A 24149-nucleotide genomic window follows, 5' to 3' on the forward strand; every position below is an offset into this window, starting at 1 on the left:
GAAACTTTGAAACCTTTGGGAAACTTAAGTGAGAGAAGATTTTTTTATTGAACCTTTAACAAGACAGTTAAGAACAAATTCTTATTTACAATGACTAACAAACCCGGACGAAGCTGGGCCAATTGTGTGCCGCCCTATGGGACTCCCAATCACAGGCAGATGTGATACAGCCTGGATTTGAACCAAGGACGAGTGACACCTCTCCTTAGACCGCTGCGCCACTTGGGAGCCCAGGAAGCAGATCCCCTTCGGCAGCACTGGGCAAGAGTAGATAAAGGAACAGATGTCACATCTAACCATGCTATGATATGTTACCTCTTTTGATCCCAACTGTTGCTAAGTTGAGTTTTATTTTATTTGTTGGGATTTCCAGTCTTTTTTTAAAAGCACGATGCATCAGTCAGCTCTGTCACACTTTTCATTGCAAACATGTCACCATGAAAATGTCACAAGCACTGAAATGTCTTCCCAAATGTTCAGCGTAAAAGGTAATTTTTGTTCACACATTTTGTTTTTCAAAATAAGTATAAATGTTACAGTTCAACAGCAAAGAAACATGTATTTACAGTTTGCAACAGTAAAATAAATAGGCTTGAAAAACAAAGCAGATGGAAATGGGAAATGGCTTACAATATCTCAAATGTACAGCAGCTTTGGCTACCAAGTTCATTTGCCAAAAACATGTCATGAACTCAAACTATACTTTAGTATTAATAAATAAAGCTATGTGAAAAAATAAATAAGGTACACTTCTGTCCTACTTTTATCTACCTTTTTTTACACATAGGAAAAACAAATAACTTTCACAAGTCTCCTCTTCCCTTAATTTAAACCACATGGTTGTGAATCAAACAGACCCAAATCTACTGAATTACTTTTGAAACTCTTCAGTAGATATCTGTATTTGTCTCCACACAGTTTTGGCATCACAATGGTCTTTGTATCGAGAGACTGGCAATGTAACTATGAAATCAGATCCAACGATTTCCTATTAAACCCCAGTCTGTTTTGTAATGCTCTGAAGCACATCCATTTCACTAGGTTGATCAGATTGTTAAATAAGCCTAGAATTTGCTGCACCATTATGTTTACTTGAGTGATTCATCACCTCCATGTGCTAAATATGCCCATCAAATCCTTGATTAGGCCTTTATCCCGCCAGGAATCTCACCCACAGCTTTTTAAAACACTGGATCCTAACAAAAGTGCTACATTTTACGAACATGCGCTGTTGGAATGTACCATTATTTGCATTTCATAGCAGAGTCTCCTTGAGACCCTTGCCCCTGTTCATTGTAATATGTTATAAACTGGTGGGAATGGGGAGACCTTCAGTCAGGTGACCTTGGCATGGAATACATGGCACAAGTCATTACAGGAGAAACAATGAAATATGAAAAACATTAAGGCTATAAAATAAAGGCTACTAATGTATGTTAACATTCTCTGGAAACAGTAGCTCATGTTTACGCACAGCTGTAAATGAAGTTATATAAGTGAGGCTTATTGTTTGTTGACATTCCTCATGAGTAACTCCAGAATGTCTGGAACTGCTTCTGTAGTTTCCTGTAACGAGTCCTCTTATCTGCAAGCTATAAAATAACAGTCTGGATTAATATTAATCCACCTAATCTTGAAGTCCATTCCCATTTGTAGATGAAGTCCAGCCAATGGGATGATTCCTTCTAAAGGGAGTTGTTGAGTACAGAAGGGTGAAGAACCTTACTGTATTACAGACAGACACACTGGCTTCACAGCTGAAGCAGAATACATTCACACTGTTTTCCCTCTTCCCAGGGTGGTTGGTTGTTTTCAGAATGGAATGATTTTGGTCATCACCTTTGAGGCAGACAGAAACCACTACAGTAAGTGGGAATAGAAGAGTTTCATTCCTTTGCATCGATGGGGAATGTTTAGTCTGGCATTGACAATGTTTTAATCTTGCCACCATGGAGACTTCCATAACAAAAACGAGGCTTGACCAAGAAAAACACTACAACTATTACACATAGAAATATATTTTTTTTAAAACTAAGATGGAAACCACACGTTCTAAAGCAGGAGTTTGGGTTTCTTTATTTTTCTGGGCCATAGTCTGCTGGGTTCTGATGCTGCTCAAAGTCATTGACTGGGGAGAGGAGCGAGTCATGGAACTAGCCATTCATCTGATAATTGACTTACCCTCCCATCCAATTTTGATTACAACTGGAAGACCGGCTAAATTGGCATCACTAAAACAATTGTTCATGAATTGATTGCTGTGCTGCGGCACATAGAAAACAGCAAACTAGAGACCCTCGACTAGAACCCAAACCCCTGTCCTGAAGCTGTTATATTCCTCTTATTAGTTTCATGTTCTAGTTCCAGAGGAGGTGAGAAGTGATGATGATCATGTTCACATTTCAGAGCTCTCTCTGGCTGACTAGTAGTAGCCTCTCTGGCTGACTAGTAGTAGCCTCTCTGGCTGACTAGCAGCCTCTCTGGCTGACTAGCAGCCTCTCTGGCTGACTAGTAGCCTCGCTGGCTTACTGTCACTCTGTCTGTGGTGAACTGTATGGCAAAGTCCCATAATGGCCACATCCTCCTGCCTCCCCAGTCTCTCCTCACTGTACCAGCAGTATGATAAAGCAACAGGCAGTTGCATTGCATTGTTGTGGATTGTCACCATGAAAATGTGAGAAAGAGAGAAGAGGTGGTGCTTGGTAGCCCTTTGGGCAGCGTAGAGTTTGGGGGTCTGGTGAACGGGGGTTGGTGTTTAGGGGGAGGGGGGTCTAGCGCTGTCCCCTGCCCTGGCCCGTACTCAGCTTGGCCCGGGGGATGAGCATCCTCTCCCCACATGGTGAGCTCATCTCTGGGGAGAAGTTGATGCCACAGTCATTCTTCACGCTCTGGAACTTGTTCTCCTTTGAAGGTTCCATGTACACCACCGAGTTCTTATTCGCATGCTTCTTCAGGATCACAGTCTAGGAAAGGAGGAAAGGAAAACATGTAAATATCAATTACTTTATTTTCACACAACAGGTCTTGTCAGCTACATTGATTGAATCCTACTGCTTTGTGTTATCATGTCTAGTTAGGACGGGAGAGACTTTTTCGGAAACAATGTGACGAATTACGATTTTCTGTGCTGCTCTAATCTCATTTCATGGGGGCGTTGTAAAACGATCACATTTTATGATAAACTTGACACAGTTCAAAGTGCTCCATCAGAATTAAGTGCTGGAAAAATACATTAATCCCTACTTTATGACACCCTGAACATGAATTGTAGCAGGAGCTGGAAGATCAAGGAAAACCCACGACCCACCCACAGATTAGATCCTAAAACAACGGCCCACCGCCCCGCTATGGTGCTATGATTTAGCACCATAGTGGTCTGAGTTTGGGCAGCAACCCCATACCAACATATCGGGCAGAATCATGAGGCATTTCGGTGCTGGGTTGCAATTCATTTGTGAATAGTCTTTTTCCGCAAGCTGTACGTACAGTACTGGGCCTAATGAGCGGCTTTACCCACAATGCCTCTCACCTTCTTGGGGGCGCTGTAGCACGACATCTGCACCCACTTTTTCTTCTTGTTAATGAGGACTGCCACAATGAGGAAGATGACGATGGCCAGGAGGAGACCGGCCAGTATCCAGGCAGCTGATTGGTAGATGAGAGCCATCTCAGTTTGACTGGGGATGTTCCCTCCCAGGTTGTTACCATCTGCAGGGAATATCAATATCAGCTCTCCCCCACAGACTGGACAACACATACTGCTGTCACACAGGCCAATATTTACATTACATTATTCCCCTTCTAATCAATTTAAATGAAAAAGCAGCTCATGTCCTTCCTAGGTGTTTGGCAGTTTTCTCTGGCCAATACGTTAGATACAGTCTCCAGATGAATGTGTGTCAGTGTGCATTTATCTCATTTGTCAAAGCATTCCCATTGCCCCACAACAATGTAAACATCCTCAACAGGCTGGCTGGGAAAGTATGGACAATGATACCAAGTCACAGGTCTGAAGCAGTTGTTACCTATCAGTAACCTATCATTTAACCATCTCTGTGGGCCATAGGAGGAGTGAGTGTGAGTGAGTGTGAGTGAAAGAGAGAAATAGTGAAAGAGAGAAGGTGAGCAAGAGAGAAAGAGAGATGGACAGACAGACAGTACCTGTAGCAGCAATGATAGGAGGCAAAGGGACAGTGGTGATCCAGACTGTATTGTCCACTGTGTTAGTAACCCTGGTCTTGGGGGCCTTGGTCGACACCATCATTGGAACAGACGTTGTTGTCATTTCTGTAAACCAAAGAAGAAAATCACAAATAAGTCACAAAGCAACCCACGTACGTAATGTCAAACACACTTGAGCTGAAAACAAAACCCCACATCCCAGATCAATGTAACAGAAGGTTATGGTTGGGTGGAGTGTCTGTAGATAAGGTGTGTTTACGGGATGTGTTCCCTAAGCTTCCATGACCTCCTTTTGTCAAGAGTCTTATGTAAAAGTGCTGTTTTCCACCGAGCAAATAACCAAAACAAAGCTGAGATGAAACGGTTACAAATCAGAGGGAACAATGCATGCCTGTGCCGAGGTTTTCCTCTATAGGAAAAGCTGACATGGAGCTTTGCCTTCCTGTGCCGGCATTGAGAGTGGCGGGTCGGCTCAGCCGGAGACAGGAAACACGTGTGAGTGTGCGGATGCTTGGGGAATGTTTTCACTCTGAGTGAGTTGTGTCACATGGAATGTTGCTGTGAGTAACGGTGTTTGCCCAAGCAGTGCCAGCGAAACAGGCCCCCAGAATGCGACTCACACACGCTTGCTTTATTCTAGCTAAGTTTGAAAACTGTTCCTCCCTTCCTACAAGTTACACTGTGAATAATAATGTTCTCAATAACAAGCTGTACCTTGTCCCAAAGGAATAACTTGTTTTAATGCATACTTAATATGGGCTTTTTCACAAGACACAAATATACTACACACTAGAATTACAGTGGACATCATTAGAGAGGCTAACAAGGCAGTGTGCTCTCACCCATCTAGACATTCCCAGGAGTTTAGTTCCACGGACAGACTCACTCTCACACATACACATTCACTTACCCAGACAGTGAGGGCAGCACTGGCCCTTGCGCAGGACGGGCACCCTGCAGTTGGCAGGCGGGCAGCGCTGGGAGAAACACTGAATGGTTCCATTGTTGCAGGTGCAGCTGGTGCAGGCATTAGCCTTCCAGGTGTCCCCAGCCAAAAGCACATCTCCCTCGCTGGAGATACAGTACTCCTGCTGACTGGTGCTCACCGGGAGCTGGGGACCCTGCTTGTCCTCTGTGGATGGAAGGATGGAGAGAGAGGCACACCAAGGCAGTATAACATGTTAATCCAGAGTGGTTATTAGGACTGTTCACCTGTGTTTGCAATAAGATGATTTTACTGTATGGTAAATTCTAGCAGGAAGCTAGCTGATGACTAGGGACTAGGGAAGACATGGCTGCTGTGCTGAGCTGTGTCAGTTAACTCTCAGGCTTATCTCTGTGTCTCATAGCCATAGGCCCATAGATCAATGGCCTGTCTGTGACAAAAGCTTAGCTAGACTATACACATCTCAACACTAATGTAAATCAAATCAAATGTTATTCATCACATGCTTCGTAAACAACAGGTGTAGACTAACAGTGAAATGCTTACTTACAGGCCCTTCCCAACAATGCAGAGAAAGAAAAAAGAGAAATAATAGAAAAGTAAAACACGTATTAATAAATACACAATAAGTAACGATAACTTGGCTTTATACAAGAGGTTCCAGTACCGAGTCGATGTGCAGGGGTATGAGGTAATTGAGGTAGATATGTACATAGAACTAAGGAACAAAGTGACTAGGCAACAAGATAGATAATAAACAGTAGCAGCAGCCTATGTGATGTGTCATAAAAGTTTCTGCAGAAAGGGTCAATGCAAATAGTCTGGGAAGCTGTTTGATTAACTATTTAACTAATTATTTAGCAGTCTTATGGCATGGGCGTAGAAGCTGTTCAGGGTCCTGTTGGTTCCAGACTTGGTGCGTCGGCACTGCTTTCCATGCGGTAGCAGAGAGAACAGTCTTTGATTTGGGTGGCTGGAGTCTTTGAGAATTTTTTGTGCCTTCCTCTGAAAAGGCCTGGTATAGAGGTCCTGGATGGCAGAGAGCTCGGCCCCAGTGATGTACTGGGCCTTATACACTACCATCTGTAGCGTCTTGCGGTCTGATGCCAAGCAGTGGCCTTACTAGGGGGTGATGCAGCCAGTGGCCATACTAGGGGGTGATCCAGCCAGTGGCCATACTAGGGGGTGATCCAGCCAGTTAAGATGCTCTCACTGGTGCAGCTGTATAACTTTTTGAGGATCTGTGGGCCCATGCCAAATCGTTTTAGCCTCCTGCCACCCACGACTGTGTTGGTTTGTGTGGACGACGATAGATCCTTAGTGATCTGGACACGAGGAACTACAGCCCTGTCTATGTGAATCGGGGCATGCTTGGCCCTCCGTTTCATGTAGTCCATCATCATCTCCTTTGTCTTGCTGACATTGAGGGAGAGGTTGTTGTCCTGGCACCACATGGCCAGGTCTCTGACCTCCTGTCTCATGAGACAGGCTGTCTCATCGTCGCCGTGCGCATCCACGCAGTCTTGGGTGAACAAGGAGTACTTGTGGGACTAAGATCGCACCCCTGTGGGCCCCTGTGTAAAGGGTCAGCGTGGCAGATGTGTTGTTGCCTACCCTCACCACCTAGGGAGGCCCTTCTGAAAGTCCAGGATCCAGTTGCAGAGGGAGGTGTTCAGTCCCAAGGTCTTTAGCTTAATGATGAGCTTGGAGGGCACTATGGTGTTGAATGCTGAGCTGTAGTCAATGAACAGCATTCTCACATAGGTGTTCCTCTTGTCCAGGTGGGCGAGGGCAGTGTGGAGTGCAATAGAGACTGTGCCATCTGTGGATCTGTTGGGGCGGTATGCAAATTGGATTGAGTCCTGGGTGTCTGGGATGATGGTGTTGATGACCAGCCTTTCAAAGCATTTCATGGCTACAGATGTGAGTGCTATGCCAAAAGTCATTTAGACAGGTTACTTTGGATTTCTTGGGAACAGGGACTATGGTGGTCTGCTTGAAACATGTACTGTATGTATTACAGACTGGGTAAGGGAGAGGATGAAAACGTGAGTGAAGTCACCAGCTGGTCAGCGCATGATTGCAGTACACGTCCTGGTAATCCGTCTGGCCCTGCGGCCTTGTGAATGTTGACCTGTTTAAATGTCTTACTTACATCGGCTGCGGAGAGCGTGATCACACAGTCTTCCGGAACAGCTGGTGCTCTCATGCATGTTTCAGTGTTATTTGCCTCGAAGCGAGCATAGAAGTAGTTTAGCTTGTCTGGTAGGCTTGTGACACTGGGCAGCTCTCGGCTGTGCTTCCCTTTGTAGTCTGTAATGGTTTGCAAGCCCTGCCACATCTGACGAGCGTCAGAGCCGGTGTAGTACGATTTGATCTTCGTCCTGTATTGACGCTTTGCATGTTCGTCGGAGGGCATAGCGGAATTTCTTATTTCTTAAGCTTCCAGGTTAGAGTCCCGCTCCTTGAAAGCGGCAAATCTACCCTTTAGCTCAATACAGATGTTGCCTGTAATCCATGGCTTCTAGTTGGGGTATGTACAGTAGGGCAAAAAAGTATTTAGTCAGCCACCAATTGTGCAAGTTCTCCCACTTAAAAAGATGAGAGGCCTGTAATTTTCATCATAGGTACACTTCAACTATGACAGACAAAATGAGAAAAAAAATCCAGAAAATCACATTGTAGGATTTTTAATGAATTTATTTGCAAATTATGGTGGAAAATAAGTATTTGGCCAATAACAAAAGTTTCTCAATACTTTGTTATATACCCTTTGTTGGCAATGACAGAGGTCAAACGTTTTATGTAAGTCTTCACAAGGTTTTCACACACTGTTGCTGCTATTTTGGCCCATTCCTCCATGCAGATCTCCTCTAGAGCAGTGATGTTTTGGGGCTGTTGCTGGGCAAACACGGATTTTTAACTCCCTCCAAAGATTTTCTATGGGGTTGAGATCTGCAGACTGGCTAGGCCACTCCAGGACCTTGAAATGCTTCTTACGAAGCCACTCCTTCGTTGCCCGGGCGGTGTGTTTGGGATCATTGTCATGCTGAAAGACCCAGCCACGTTTCATCTTCAATGCCCTTGCTGATGGAAGGAGGTTTTCACTCAAAATCTCACGATACATGGCCCCATTCTTTCTTTCCTTAACACAGATCAGTCGTCCTGGTCCCTTTGCAGAAAAACAGCCCCAAAGCATGATGTTTCCACCCCCATGCTTCACAGTAGGTATGGTGTTCTTTGGATGCAACTCAGCATTCTTTGTCCTCCAAACACGACGAGTTGAGTTTTTACCAAAAAGTTATATTTTGGTTTCATCTGACCATATGACATTCTCCAAATCTTCTTCTGGATCATCCAAATGCTCTCTAGCAAACTTCAGACGGGCCTGGACATGTACTGGCTTAAGCAGGGGGACACGTCAGGCACTGCAGGATTTGAGTCCATGGCGGCGTAGTGTGTTACTGATGGTAGGCTTTGTTACTTTGGTCCCAGCTCTCTGCAGGTCATTCACTAGGTCCTCCCGTGTGGTTCTGAGATTTTTGCTCACCGTTCTTGTGATCATTTTGACCCCACGGGGTGAGATCTTGCGTGGAGCCCCAGATCGAGGGAGATTATCAGTGGCCTTGTATGTCTTCCATTTCCTAATAATTGCTCCCACAGTTGATTTCGTCAAACCAAGCTGCTTACCTATTGCAGATTCAGTCTTCCCAGCCTGGTGCAGGTCTACAATTTTGTTTCTGGTGTCCTTTGACAGCTCTTTGGTCTTGGCCATAGTAGAGTTTGGAGTGTGACTGTTTGAGGTTGTGGACAGGTGTCTTTTATACTGATAACAGGTTCAAACAGGTGCCATTAATACAGGTAACGAGTGGAGGACAGAGGAGCCTCTTAAAGAAGAAGTTACAGGTCTGTGAGAGCCAGAAGTCTTGCTTGTTTGTAGGTGACCAAATACGTATTTTCCACCATAATTTGCAAATAAATTCATTAAAAATCCTACAATGTGATTTTCTGGATTTTTTTTCTCATTTTGTCTGTCAAAGTTGAAGTGTACCCATGATGAAAATCTCATCTTTTAAAGTGGGAGAACTTGCACAATTGGTGGCTGACTAAATACTTTTTTGCCCCACTGTCCATACGGTCACTGTGTGGACGACGTCATCGATGCACTTATTGATGAAGCCAATGACTGATGTGGTGTACTCCAATGCCATTGGAGGAATCCCGGAACATATTCCAGTCCTGGAGCTTAGCATCTGCTGCATCTGACCACGTTTTTATTGATCAAGTCACTGGTGCTTCCTGCTTTAATTTTAGCTTATAAGCAGGAATCAGGAGGTTAGAATTATGGTTAGATTTGCCAAATGGAGGGCGAGGGAGAGCTTTGTATGCATCTCTGTGTGTGGAGTAAAGGTGGTCCAGAGTTTCTTTCCCTCTGGTTGCACATTTAACGTCCTGATAGAAATGAGGTAAACCGTATTTAAGTTTCCCTGCATTAAAGTCCCCAGCTACTAGGAGCGCCGCCCCTGGGTGAGCATTTCCTTGTTTTCTTATGGCGGAATACAGCTCATTCAATGCGGCCTTACTGCCAGCCTCAGTCTGTACTGGTATGTAAACAGCCCTGAAAAATACAGATGAAAACTCTCTATGTAAATAGTGTGGTCTACAGCTTATCATGAGATACTCTACCTCAGGCGAGCAATAGCTCAAGACTTCCTTAGATATTGTCCACCAGCTGTTATTTACAAAAATACATTGTCTGCCGTGGGGAGTTTATTGGGGGGTTTATTCGATCGCCTATGAATTCTCAGAAGGCAGCCTGCCCTTTGCCCCTTTTTCTCTGCCTTCTCTTCACGCAAATCACGGGGATCTGGGTCTTTTCCCAGGAGAGCAGTATAACATTCACGTCGAGCTCGTCAGACTCGTTAAAGGAAAAAAAGGATTCTGCAGTCTGTGGTGAGTAATCTCAGTTCTAATGTCCAGAAGTTATTTTCGGTCATAAGAGACGGTAACGACAACATTATGTACAAAATAAGTTACAAACAAAGCAAAGAAACAAACAAAAAAGCACAATTGTTTGTGTAAAACGGCAGCCTTCTTCTCCGGCGCCACCTTATTTATTTCAGTTTTCCTGCATTAAAATCACCAGCCACTAGGAGTACCGACTCTGGATTAGTATTTGCTTATGGCCCTATACAGCTCGTTGAGTGCCGTCTTAGTGCCAGCATCGGTTGGTAGTGGTTAATAAACTGCTACCAAAAATATTGATGAAAACTCTTGGAAAATACTATGGTCTCGTTCTCTTCCAAGTCTTTGCAACTAGGGGCTGGTCCGTGGTGAGCAGTATGTTCAGCGCCGCCAACTTCGACATTTTCATCAAAATCAACATTAGTGATCGTTTTTCTGATGTCCAGAAGCTCTTTACGGTCATAGATAATGATGGTGTAAACATTATACAAAAACATTCCCACTCAAAATAGCCTGTAAAACGGCAGCTATCCATTCCAGCGCCATTCTTACTCTTCCACAATGTACACATACATCAAGGGGCCTGTCATTGAAATGTGTGTTATTCCCACATTCTTCAGAGACAGAACCATACATATATCAAAGGGCTGCCTCTTACAATCTGATTTTGTGGTGGGAGATGTGGTGATAACGCAACTAGCCGAGCATTCCCAAGGAGGCTCTGTGGGTTTCAGGGGCTGTCATGCATTTCTGATTTGTGAGGCTCTTGCTTGGGGGGCTGGAGGGAGGGGGAAGGTGGTGATGGGACGGGTGGAGGGGGAGGAGTGAGGGGCGGGGGGGAGGAGTGAGGGGTGGGGGAGATGGTGGGGGGGGACAGTGGCCTACTTGGTCCAACTCTATTCTTCTCAGCAGCTGGTGAGGTCACATGACCTTCTGGGAATTCTGGGAACCTTTAATAAATTGCCTGGTTTTAAAGAAATCCTGGTTGGAGGATTCTGGATTTTCCCTCTTGATTCTGGAATCTTCCAAATGGGATTTCTGGAAAACCAGGGAATTTATTGAAAGTGCCTGGAATTTTGCAACCCTAGACCTGACCAGGAGAAACTAGTTATAGGCTATAACTAGGGCCTAGAGTTTTTCCTAGTCATATCACATTGCCATGAAAAATACTGTTCTTATGTACGACTAGTGGAAACAGACAGGCTTGTACCCATGTGTTCCTCTCTGGAGGATATATCCCCATGTAAAACCAGCCGGTTTGGTCTGGTTTCTTTATTAGCCTGTGTGTACTGACATTAAACTGTGGGACAGATTGCAACATGCACCAAGACAAGGCAAGACCCTCAATCCACCACCACATGCTGCTGATAATGGCTCCAGATCAAATTTATCCCACTCTATACTGATCACAAACTGACATCGCTTCTGGAATCATTCCTGGATGTAAGTGCTTTTGATATTATCTAAAATTGCTCTTGTCAAGGCTAGTATGATGATAGAGTTCTACATTTACAGAGAAGAACATGGCTTAGTACTAGAGGTTTCCTAGTAAAGCAGCCTATGACAGATGCGGGGGATGTAAGGTACTGTACCTGGGCAGACATGGCAACAGGTGTCCCTGTTCCTGGTTGGGGCCTGACACACAGCAGGGGGACACACTTCAGTGTCGCACAGGACGCGGCCCTTCCTGCAGGTGCAGCGTGTACAGTCGTCCAGGTTCCAGGTCTCTCCCTCCACATAGAGTTTCCCCCCAGGGGCTCGACACACCACCAGGTCCATGCCCTCTGCCTGACCACTGCCTGACTCATCTGGACAGACAACACACAGGTTATGAGAGGCAGATAACAGTAACACAACAACACATGAAAGACTACTAAGAATAAGGTTCACATCTTACTAGAACTAAGCTCGGTAATTACACAACTATTTGTGTTCGGACATACTTTCCTCTAGTCCAGTACAACAGTACAGATAAAACAATTGACTGCAATAGGGTTGATATCTGTAAGGAGTTAGTCTGAAAGTTGTAGACATTCTTTCACTTTTAAATATTTGAACAGTCCACTGAGTCACTCCCCTATAAATATCCCCAGTGACTCTGAGGGGTGTGGATGAAAAGGCGTGGGTGTGTAACTGTGTATCAGTGTATGTTGCTCCTTACACCAACACAAAGTGTGAGTGTTCATGGAGCCTGAGACCTGACTGATGGGGCAGTAAGTGGACTGGGCTCTAGGGTGTGAGCTCCTATGGGACTGTGAACTGCCAGACGTGTGTGTGTGTTGATAGACCAGCCGGCTCTAGACAAGACGTACCTTCACAAGTGGGACAGCACTGGTCAGGCCTGACCACGGGGTTGGGACAACTGGGCACAGAGCAGGATATGAGCACACACATCTCTCTCCCAGCAAGGCAGTAGCAGTCTCGGCAGCCATCGTGCCAGCTCTCGCCCTCCTCATAGCGGTGCCTGTTGGAGGTCAGGCAGTAGCTGGGCATGGGGGCGGGGGCAGTGGTGCTTGGCAGGTGGTCACTCTCTGGAAAGAAAACATGAACACAGACAGATGTTAGGAAGGGAGGGAGACTGGTGACTTGAACCTGTGAGAAACCATCAACAGGGATGTTTCAGGGCATCGGAAACGCAGGAGTGAATTCAAAGTGGAAATGTCATTAAGAATAATTATTTACAATGAATAGTAAAGCTATCCAATGTTATTGTCTTGGGTCCATTGGAGGCTAACGAGAAAGCTCTGCTAACCATCCCTGGTTCCTCCCAGCTCCACCTTCACCAAACACCATTATGTGCTCTTCCTTTTAAAGTCTCTTTATTTCACAATAATCCATTTACAGTTACAACACAAATAAATAAAGTTTAATAATTTCCCTGAAGTTTTTGGGATCTGACCCAAAACTGAGGTCCTCTGTTTCTGTTGAGAGATAGGTTGAGGTTATAAAACCCCACATCTGCCAATAACTGGCCCCCAAGTGGGATATAAACCCAGTTTGGCTGTTAAGTCTGGGGAGAACAGTGTTTTTGATAGAACGTAGTATTTCAGTGAATCACATCATGTTTCCACATCCAGGGCAGATGTTTGTGTCTCTTCTCTCTCAACACACTGTTATACAAAGGGAAAAGGTACACTTCACAAAAAAGTTTCCTATCCATAAATATTTTAACAGTCCACTGAGTAACTGATCTAACAGTCTCAAAATAAGATAAACATGATGGGGTGCCACTGCACCGCCATCTTGCTGAGCAAGAACCCCCAAATACATTCCAAGCTAAAATATTTATAATATTACTGCAAAAATTAAATAAAAGGCATAAAAAAGTATAAATAAGCCATCCAAACTTGCTTTAACTTGTGTGGTTGGTGAATCTAATCCGACATGCACACACAGGCCTCAGCGGTAGCTAAATAAAACACAAGAGTCAAAACATCCTTCCATAGCTAATGGTTCCAGCAAATCAAATCTGCTACATAGTGATAGAAAGTCAACACACACACACCAACACACACTCGGTCACACAAACATGTGTACACACACGCTCGTTCGCACGCACATGCTCGTTCGCACACACACACACACACACACACACACACACACACACACACACACACTACTGTTATTGAACTGAAGTCATGTGACCGGCTAACCCAGACGGATGAATATTGATGCGGACCAGATGAGACAGACAGACAGATGAGAATCATACCTTTGCACATGCAGATGGAGCAGCCCTTCCTGTTCTGCCGGTAGCCATCGCTGCAGTTCTTGTCACAGGTGAAGGGGGGACACTTGATACAGCGACACATCTCACAGCCGTGCTTATTCCTCCTGTGGGATAGATAGACATATGTGTGCTCTATCAGATATGTAACGAGGGAGGGAACAATAAGAATGCCATTTTACATCTCAAATGGGGCATATTAAACTCATATTTGAATGAAAGCTGAATAGCCAGTGATCTTGTGATTGGTCTGGTGGAGTACTGCCGTGGAACCAGATGGTCAGGTCTGGTATAATAGACATATGGTTCTGTTTTCCCCCTGCTATATTAGCTGGCTTTGAAGAGGCCTGATAAAAGCAGCACCCTGGAACACGTGAGAGCCCCATGGTGCACGGCACACACACCATACCAATGCTAGAGTCTAGGGCACTGGGTTTAAAGCAAATTCAGATGCTTTCCATTTGATTCAACCTATTCAGATGGCTACTGTATTGCTACCAAAGCCTTTGGCTGACATGCGAGGTCCAGAGCAGGGCCAGATGATATTAATGCAGCCAGGTTGATTAAGGAGACTGAAGGGCCCTGCTCTCCAGTAACTACGAGCTCATCATGGTTGATTTGATGACAAACAGATTTGTAAACAGAGTAGACACAGGGATGACGCAGGAAAAACAAACCCGGAAGAGTTTGAGAGACGATCTACGCGGCTTCTGAAATAAACTAAACCCCCACTGAATGGCCGAAAGCTAAGGAAGATACACGCAGAGAGAAAACAAACCATAGATGAGTTAGGAACGGACACAGAGCATGTGACCTAGTTGGATCCAAATATAGAGGTCATAAAACATAGACGAGCAGCAGGTTGAGAAATGCCCAATCCAGATGGGTTCATCTATTACAACTCCAGTCTCTCTGTCTCGTTCTCTGTGTGTCTCCCAAACTCTCTTTTTCTGGAATCTGTAACCCATAAGGCCTTTTTCAATTAAACATGGATTCCGTTAGGTTGGATTAATTACACTATTAGTCTCTGTAGGCCACATAAATAAAACAGGAAATGAACCCAAATTCAAATGTTATTCACCACATGCTTCGTAAACTACAGGTGTAGACTAACAGTGAAATGCTTACTTACAGGCCCTTCCCAACAATGCAGAGAGAAAGAAAAGAGAGAAATAATAGAAAAATAAAACACGTAATAGATACAAAATGGAGTGATAATTTGGCTATATACACGTGGTACCAGTATCGAGTCGATGAGCAGGGGTGCGAGGTAATTAAGGTAAATATATACATATAACTAGGAATAAAGTGACAGATGGTAAACAGTAGCAGCAACGTGTGTGATGAATCAAAAAAGTTAGTGCAAGCAGGGTCAATGCAGATATTCCGGTAGCTATTGGGCAGTGATGTAAAGTAACTAAGTAAAAATACTCTGAAGTAATACTTAAGTACATTTTTTGGATATCTGTACTTTACTATCTATATTTTTGACAACTTTTACTCCACTACATTCCTAAAGAACATATGTACTTTTTACTCCCATCCATTCCCCCTGACTCCCAAAAGTACTCGTTACATTTCTAATGCTCAGGCAGGACAGCAATATGGGGTGGCAGGTATCCTAGTGGTTAGAGCGTTGGGCCACTAACCGAAAGGTTGCTAGATCGAATCCCCGAGCTGACAAGCTAAGAATCTGTCGTTCTTCCCCTGAGCAAAGCAATTAACCCACTGTTCCCCCAGGCGCTGTGGATGTAAATTATGGCAGCCCCCCGCACCTCTCTGATTCAGAGGGGTTGGATTAAATGCAGTAGATACATTTCAGTTGTGCAACTGACTAGGTTTCCCCCTTTCCCAATATTGTCCAATTCATGCACCTATCAATATTATGTGTTGTCATCCCTACTGCCTCTGATGTGACGGACTCACTAAACACAAATGCTGTGTTTGCAAATAGTGCTGGAGTCTGTCGTTGGCTAAATTTAAAACAAGAAAATTGTGACTTCTGCTTTGCTTAATATAAGGAATTTGATATATAATATTTACTTTGACATTTTACTGAAGTATGACAGTTGAGCACTTTTTACACCACTGTTATTTGGTTAACTAATTAACTAACTATTTAGTAGTCTTATGGCTTGGGTAGAAGCTGTTCAGCTCCTATTGGTTCTCTGCTACCGCTTGCTGTGCGGTAGCAGAACAGTCCATGACTTGGGTGGCTGGAGTCTTTTACAATTTTTAGAGCCTTCATCTGACACCGCCTGGTATAGAGGTCCTGGATGGCAGGGAGTCGGGCCCCAGTGATGTACTTGGCCATAAGCACTACCCTCTGTAGCGGCTTGCAGTCAGATGCCAAACAGTTACCATACCAAGCAGTGATGCAGCCAATCAAGATGCTTCCAATGGTGCAACTTTTTGAAGATCTTGACCTAGGACAAATATTTTCAGCCTCTGAGTGGTGTTGTCGTGCCCACTTCACCACTGTGTTGGTGTGTTTGGACCATGAAAGTTCCTTAGTGATGTGGACACCGAGGAATGTGAAGCTCTCGACCCGCTCTACTACAGCCCCCAGAGGCAGTCGGAGACCTGCCACTAGCAGTGGTCACATCTCTACTGATTCAGCAGTAATGACAGTATGGAGAGGCCAGGCTGAGCTTTGAGCTGGCTGGGCCCTCAGTGTACAAACACAGAGACAGAGAGTCTGGCCATCTTGGTAACTGGGCTTTGTTTAAAGGTGGTGTGTGGAATTTCGTGCACAGCGCTGGGCTCTGGGGCTGGGACTGCTGGCTCTGCACAAATTCCAGCGTGCTGGGCAACAGGAGAATTCTGTGCATTTCCTATCAGGTCCGATGATGATTTAGATCCATTGAGGAGGGGAAACGCTTTAAGTCCCCCTTTGTGTCCTGCTCAAAGGCGTTAAAAAATGCCAAATGTCAATGTGAACACACCTTTAGGGCTCTCACCCACTCTGACAGCCCACTGCTCACTGCTTACATGATGTCCCCCTCTACCCTATGGAGATAAGAGAACTGGACTGTTCATACATAGCAAGGATAGTGTTTGAGGCAAAAAATGATATAGTTGAGTTCTCTGTTGAGGTTATAAATGCAGCCAATTTATACAAAGCCGTCTCTGTGCCACCTCTTTGTATCTTCTCACTAGTCCATTATAGGAGCACCACTCTGCTAGAAGATTGATGCATTGCTTGGCTCATCGAGGATTCAGACTTCTGAAGCCGGCCCTGAACTGGTGCTTATGAATGCTTCCTGCTCCTCTTCCCCCTCGGGGGGACTCTCTGCTGGCATCCTGTGCAGACATATCAGGCCCATCTTGAGCAGAGGCTCCAGAGAGCATGGTTCAGATACCAGAAGAATCCCACTGTATACACTTCATAGAGACCGCTTTTGTGCGGATGTGTTTTTGATCGTTGTTTTGAGACGGAAAGATGATTTATGAAATGATAGTGTGGGGGGAGGGGTAGAGGGGCTGAAGCACCGGACACTGCACTGGTCACACAGAGACATAGATTGGCCCGATTGGCCCTGATTGACCCTTTAGATCTGAGCAGGTGGAGAGAAGGTGAGGCTGCCAGGTGTGTAACAGTATACTTCCTCTCTGCCCACTGAGACCTGTATCTGCACCCTGCCAACTACTCCACCTGGAGAATGATGATGTTGTCTGTACACACTGATCTACAGTCATGTTTTTACAGAGTCTGATAGTCCTGTCAGCCAAGAAACGCTTGTGTTCCATTGCCAGAGCCAAAGATTTCACAGTGTGAGTAGTAGCGCACTTGTCAAATAACCAAAATCAAAAAATAAAAGTGTTTACACAGTTGAAGTCTACATCATTACAAAATACACGACTGAACAAAACAAACAATGAGAGGAGGAGCCCTATTTATACCTACATAGTACAAACATAGAGTGTTTTTCCAGCTAACGAGAGACCGGATTGTATGTTAGGGCCCATGTCAATAATAAACCAGACAAATCACCATTACTTCAGGCTTTGGCCTTCAGTCGTAACCAATGGGGCTGTAACAGCCTTTGATCAGAGTGGAATCTAAGGGGTGAATAATGAGCAGTGCTTAACTTGAAGATGTGGAGACCATCCAGAGGACTTACACATATCCGTAAGGACAGGTCTTGCTGCAGGTCAGGGGTCGGCACTTGGGCATTGGAGAGCTGCATTCACACACCTCGCAGCCAAAGTTATCCTTCTCGTATCCCATGGGGCATTGCAGGGAGCAATATGCCCCCAGGTCAGGGCAGGATTCATCTGAAACAGTTCACATGGAGGTCATCTTACCATCAACACCATGTTAGTTTGCATTAGGGTTTTTCATTTGAGAATTCCTACAACTTAAAACGTCAAAATACTACACAGCCATGGAAACACATGAGGTGCGACAGATTTATTTTTATTTTATTAGGCAAGTCAATTAAGAACAAACTTATTTTCAATGACAGCCTAGGAACAGTCAGTTAACTGCCTGTTCAGAGGCAGAACGACAGATTTGTACCTTGTCAGCTCGGGGATTTGAACTTGCAACCTTCCGGTTACTAGTCCAACGCTCCAACCACTAGGCTACCCTGCCGCCCCGCCCAAGATATTTCTTAGTGTGTTTGCTTATGTCTGTGTTATGAAGATAACGTGCCAGGGAATCGTCATTTTAAGCAAGTTACAGTATTGTGTGTTTACGGTATGTGTGTATTTACAGTATATGTGTGTTTACAATATGTGTGTGTTTACGGTATGTGTGTGTTTACGGTATGTGTGTGTTTACAATATGTGTGTGTTTACGGTATGTGTGTGTTTACAGTGTGTGTGTGTGTTTACAGTGTGTGTGTTTACGGTATGTGTGTGTTTACAGTGTTTGTGTGTGTTTACGGTATGTGTGTGTTTACAGTGTGTGTGTTTACAGTGTTTGTGTGTGTTTAAGGTATGTGTGTGTTTAAGGTATGTGTGTGTTTACGGTATGTGTGTGTTTACGGTATTGTGTGTGTTTATAGTGTGTGTGTGTTTACAGTGTGTGTGTGTTTACAGTATGTGTGTGTTTACGGTGTGTGTGTGTGTGTGTTTACAGTGTGTGTGTGTTTGCGTATCCGGGTTTAACCCTTTACATCCAGTATGAGACTCACGGTTGAGGCACTGGCAGAGCAGGCAGCCGTTGTTGTCCTGCTGGAAGCCATAGGGACAGTCTTTCCCTGATCGAGAGCAGTTTTCCAGACGAGGACACAGCATGGGGCTCACTGTCTCATACGAAGGCTCTGTGAGATAGTAGGTTATAACCTTCATATGATGTTGCTATAACTCTCTATGACATGCCATACTATACTTGACACTATGAAGCCTATAACACTCACAGACATGTCATACTATTCTGAAATGAGGCTTTATTGAGAGTTCAGAGTAAAGAAACATACATTTAGACACACGCAATGTTACACATCTATCTCCATGCCAACAGAAATAGTTCAGTGTTCACATTGCTCCCATCAGAGAGTGCTGTGATAAGAGATAAACGCAGGCCCATTACAGAAGATACTGTAGGTGCTCTCTATCAAAGGGCTCTGATGAATGAGCACCTCACATGTTGTCTAAATGACCTGGAGTGCAGGAGCATGCCTTGCCTTGGTTCTCTCCCCTAACAGAGGAGGCCCTATCTGGGAGTCTGGTGTGTCAGAGGCTGGCACTGGACAGACCCAGAGGGGTTCTGGCCCTGGTCAGGGCCTTATCCTCACTGGAGCCGGTCAGCAATGAGGTGTTCTGCTGGCCTGGGTCACACATGTACGAGCCACAACCAGGGGATGTTAAGGTGGGGTTTGGGTGGGAGCCCATTATCTTGCCACGTTCAGTGGGAGGAGCACCAAACAAGCTGTAACTAATTATGCTCACAAAAAACAGTGATCCACTCCAATTAAGCAGCACCTCATGGAGGTGGGTCTCATTTTGCAGTCTGGACCAATAAAAAATAACAAAGGAGCCTGCAGTGGAAGAATGCTGTGCGGCCTCCCCTTTAATGAGCCACCAACATGGCCTCTACGTAGCTGCAGGGGGAGAGACTATCCCACAGTTCTGTTCCACCAGTCAGGTTCTAAGCTCAAAGTGACTGTATTGTAAAACAGAACTCAATTGTAGCTTGGGCCAACGAAGTAGGAATTGTTCTATTTACAGATGAAGACGTCAATTGGCGGACGCACTACATTGATTTGTTGCACATCTGATATAGCTACATTGACATTTGAGGGGGTTGCATTAATGGGGGTGTTTTCCTGAAAATCATCTGCCGAGTTGTAAGTTGTTTATGACAGCAGTTTAGCAGATACACTACGTTGGCCATATGTAGAGCTCAATGGAATGACAGATACAATTTATGGTGCCCCTGATCCTTAAACATCAGAAAACATTGAAGTTGTTGTGCTTTCAAAAATGTTATTAGATTAAAAACGAAGTATACATTATATTATACAGTCTTTACAGCCCCATTAGGCTAGATGAAAGGAACATTCAATCTACCATTAAAACCTATGGTATGTCAATTGCTTGCACATGTAATATTAAGCTTCTGGAGAAGTGCGACGTCAGATATTTCCTTATGAGGACATTGGTTGCTTTTGACAATAAGGGGTATGTCTTGAACATGCTAAAATTGGACTTGTTCCTTGCTATTTTCAAACTTAAATCTCCAACTACTTCAATGCTGTATGTGATTAGGTACAATATGATCAGACATTTATGAAGCAGGTGTGTGTGTGTGTGTGACTGTTTGTGTGTGTGCGACTGTTTGTGTGTGTGTGTGTGTGTGTGTGTCTCGCTCTCTCTACCTACCCTCGCAGAAGGGGCAGCATTCTCCTGGGATCTTGACTGGGTTCTGGCAGCTCTGTTTGCAGGCCATGGCGGTACAGTGAGGGTCTCCATCCACACACTGACAGAAGGTGCAGTCATCCTCCTTCCACTGCTCCTCGTGGCCACGCAGCTTGTTGTTCACCCAGCAGCTGGCCTCCGTGCTGTCCATAGACAGGAGCTCCACATCTGGACACACAGAGAGGGAGACACAGATAGAGGCTGGGATCAGAAGGAGAGAAGTGTGGGATCTATACTGTGCTCTTTGGTATACCATCCTTACTTGTAAATACTGTGTGGTACATATGCTGTATGACACACAACTGTAAGATTGTTTTGCAGCCTCAATTCATCTGGGCATGGACTCTCCAAAGTGTTGAAAGCATTGAGCATGAAAAACCAAGCAGAGTTGCAGTTCTTGACACAAACCGGTGTACCTGGCACCTACTACCATACCCCGTTAATAGGCACTTAAATGTAGTCTTGCCAATTCACCCTCTGAATGGCACATATACACAATCCATGTCTCAATTGTCCCAAGGTTTAAAAATCCTTCTTTAACCTGTCTCCTCCTTCATCTACACGGATTGAAGTGGATTTAACAAGTGACATTCATAAGGGACCATAGCTTTTACCTGGATTCACCTGGTCAGTCTGTCATTAAAAGAGCAGGTATTCTTAATGATTTGTATACTCATTGTATGTACATATCCACATAATTGAGTTAACAAAGTACTGGGTGGAATCAGAGGTGTGAGAAGCAGGATATTGCTGGAGGGACCAGGAGAAACTGGTCGCCACCAAGACCGGTGGAAGAACACTCCAAAGCTCTTTAAGGAGTCAGAGAGGATGTAAAGAAACTGTACAGGGATCTAATGTACATATAGTGTAGGTCTAATGTATAATGTATGTAATTCGAGCTAGATGGAAGAGCATGGTATCGGAGAATTTCATATTGGAGCGAGATTAGTTCATTAAAAGCAAGACAGACATCTAATTTCCTATCTCTGCAGTGTCCAGTCATTCCCTTTTAGAGGAGTTACCCTCGGCCATGTGCATGTCACACAGATCCAGTTTCACCAGTGCCCCCGAAGGCCAAAGACCAGTTCAGGGTTCACCGTCAAAAATTTCACTCCAAAGCAAGAAATCCCATTCAAGAGCATTTCATGCATAACATGCGGTTTTACCCATTTGTTTGAAGTCTAGCAACAGCAACATAATAAAGCCAACTGTTTAAGAAGCAACCCAGAAAACACATTGTGCTTAGAATTCTGGGACCTGTTCTGATGACTTAAGAGTTTAAATAACCATAATTGTTTTTTGTTCAACTGTTTATTGGTAACAGAGGCAGGCCATTACCACAGCAGCAGTGTGTGTGTGAGTGTGTGTGTGTGGTGAAGAAGGGGGGTATCCCTAAGGCCAACGTCCTATTTGCCAATTTTGATTCCAGCAGAGATTTGGCTGCTGTGATTCCTCCGTCTGGGTGTAATTACCACGAATATGAAGCAGTTCTGCTTTTCTCTCTATCTATCCCTCTATCTATCCCTTTCTTTCTCTTTCTATCCATCTCTCACACTATCAATAGTGAGCCTAAAAATACACATTGTATTGCACTCACTCACACACAAGCCTTCAAGCACTTTTAGGGTTTTAGTTGACTTGACCAGCCTACGAAAAGGATTAGAACAGGTATGCAGCTGTGCCTTGTAAATGAGACAGCTATCAGGTACAGAGCCGGAGGTTCCTCTTAATAACGACCATGAACCAGGTGCCACCCCCAGCTTACCACAATAACTCTGACTATAGCCTCCTCAATGACTGGAGCTTTGGCCAAGCAGGGGTACAAGATGAAAGCATTCCCCACCATCTCAGGGGCTGAACATTCCAGGTGTACCACCGACACTGACCTCCAATAACCTCCCTGTCTCCCTCCCTATCATGTGTCTGATCAATTACAAAAACACAGGCAGACAAATCTGGCTACCACCATCAGCATTATACACTGAACAATGAGCTGATATAAAATATCAAACATTTACATTTGTTTAAATCCCTGTTAGTAAACATTTCTTCTTTGCCAAGATAATCCATCCACCTGACAGGTGTGGCATATCAAGAAACTGATTAAACATCATGATCATTACACAGGTGCACCTTGTGCTGGGGACACTAAAAGGCCACTCTAAAATGTGCAGTTTTGTCACACAACACTAAATGTCACAGATGTCTCAAGTTTTGAAAGAGTGTGCAATTGGCATGCTAACTGCAGGAATGTCCACCAGAGCTGTTGCCAGATAATTGAATGTTAATTTCTCTACCATAAGCTGTCTTCAACAACATTTTAGAATGTGTAAGTACAACCGGCCTCACAACCGCAAACCACGTGTAGCCACCCCAGCCCAGGACCTCCACATCCGGCTTCTTGCCCTGCTGGATCGTCTGAGACAGCTGATGAAACTGTGGGTTTTCACAACTGAAGAATTTCTGCACAGAAACAGTCTCAGTGATGAGTCTCAGAAACAGTCTCATTTGCATGCTCGTCGTCCTCACCAGGGTCTTGACTTGACTGCAGCTCGACGTCGTAACCGACTTCAGAGAGCAAATGCTTACCTTCGATGGCCACTGGCAAGCTGGAGAAGTGTGCTCTTCCTGGATGAATCCCGATTTCAACTGTACCAGGCAGATGGCAGATGGTGTTGTGTGGGTGAGCGGTTTGCTGATGTCAACGTTGTGAACAGAGTGCCCCATGGTGGCGGAGGGGTTATGGTATGGGCAGGCATAAGATACGGACAATGAACACAATTGCCTTTTATCATTTGCATTTTGGCAATTTGAATGCACAGAGATACCGTGACGAGATCCTGATGCCCATTGTAGTGCCATTCATCAGCATGATAATGCACAGCCCATGTCGCAAGGATCTGTACACAATTCCTGGAAGCTAAAAATGTACAACAGCGTGTTTCAGTTTCCTCCAATATCCAGCAACTTCGCACAGCCACTGAAGAGGAGTGGGACAACATTCCACAGGCCACAACCGTCTGATCAACTCTATGCGAAGGAGATCTTTCAAGCTGCATAAGGCAAAATATGGTCACCAGATAATGACTGGTTTTCTGTTCCACCCCCATACTTTATTTTATTTTATCTGTGACCAACAGATGCATTTCTGTATTCCCAGTCATGTGAAATCCATAGATTAGGGCCTAATGAATTGATTTAAATGGACTGATTTCGTTATATGAACTGTAACTCAGTGAAATCTTTGAAATTGTTACGTTGCGTTTATTTTTTTGCTCAGTGTACTTCACCAGACAGTGTACTTCACCAGACAGTGTACTTCACCAGACAGTGTACTTCACCAGACAGTCATTTGTTGTCCACAGGCGCTGCCCAAACCCTTTCAACAGCTCCAACCGCAGGTACCAGTGTTTTTACCTGCCTCTGAGGACATGTATTTTAGTGAGGAGATCAGGTACAAAC

At 44.6% G+C, this 24149-nt stretch overlaps 1 protein-coding gene across 2 annotated transcripts in view; it reads right to left on the reverse strand.

Moving 5' to 3' along the window:
• Window positions 1–2053: 2053 nt before the first annotated feature.
• LOC112261827 (cysteine-rich motor neuron 1 protein) overlaps window positions 2054–24149 on the reverse strand; it is a 45011-nt gene continuing 22915 nt past the window's right edge. For both annotated transcript variants that reach the window (XM_024437451.2, XM_024437450.2), the window contains exons 6-15: window positions 20652–20855; window positions 18962–19090; window positions 17945–18098; window positions 13806–13927; window positions 12406–12624; window positions 11686–11901; window positions 5093–5314; window positions 4162–4287; window positions 3530–3708; window positions 2054–2963 (exon numbers count right to left, since the gene is read on the reverse strand). In XM_024437451.2, the coding sequence (XP_024293219.1) occupies window positions 2772–2963; window positions 3530–3708; window positions 4162–4287; window positions 5093–5314; window positions 11686–11901; window positions 12406–12624; window positions 13806–13927; window positions 17945–18098; window positions 18962–19090; window positions 20652–20855 (1763 nt within the window). In that variant the 3' untranslated portion in view covers window positions 2054–2771. The remainder of the gene's footprint in view (window positions 2964–3529; window positions 3709–4161; window positions 4288–5092; window positions 5315–11685; window positions 11902–12405; window positions 12625–13805; window positions 13928–17944; window positions 18099–18961; window positions 19091–20651; window positions 20856–24149) is intronic.

Source organism: Oncorhynchus tshawytscha, linkage group LG11, assembly GCF_018296145.1.
Source record: "Oncorhynchus tshawytscha isolate Ot180627B linkage group LG11, Otsh_v2.0, whole genome shotgun sequence".
Taxonomy (NCBI): domain Eukaryota; kingdom Metazoa; phylum Chordata; class Actinopteri; order Salmoniformes; family Salmonidae; genus Oncorhynchus; species Oncorhynchus tshawytscha.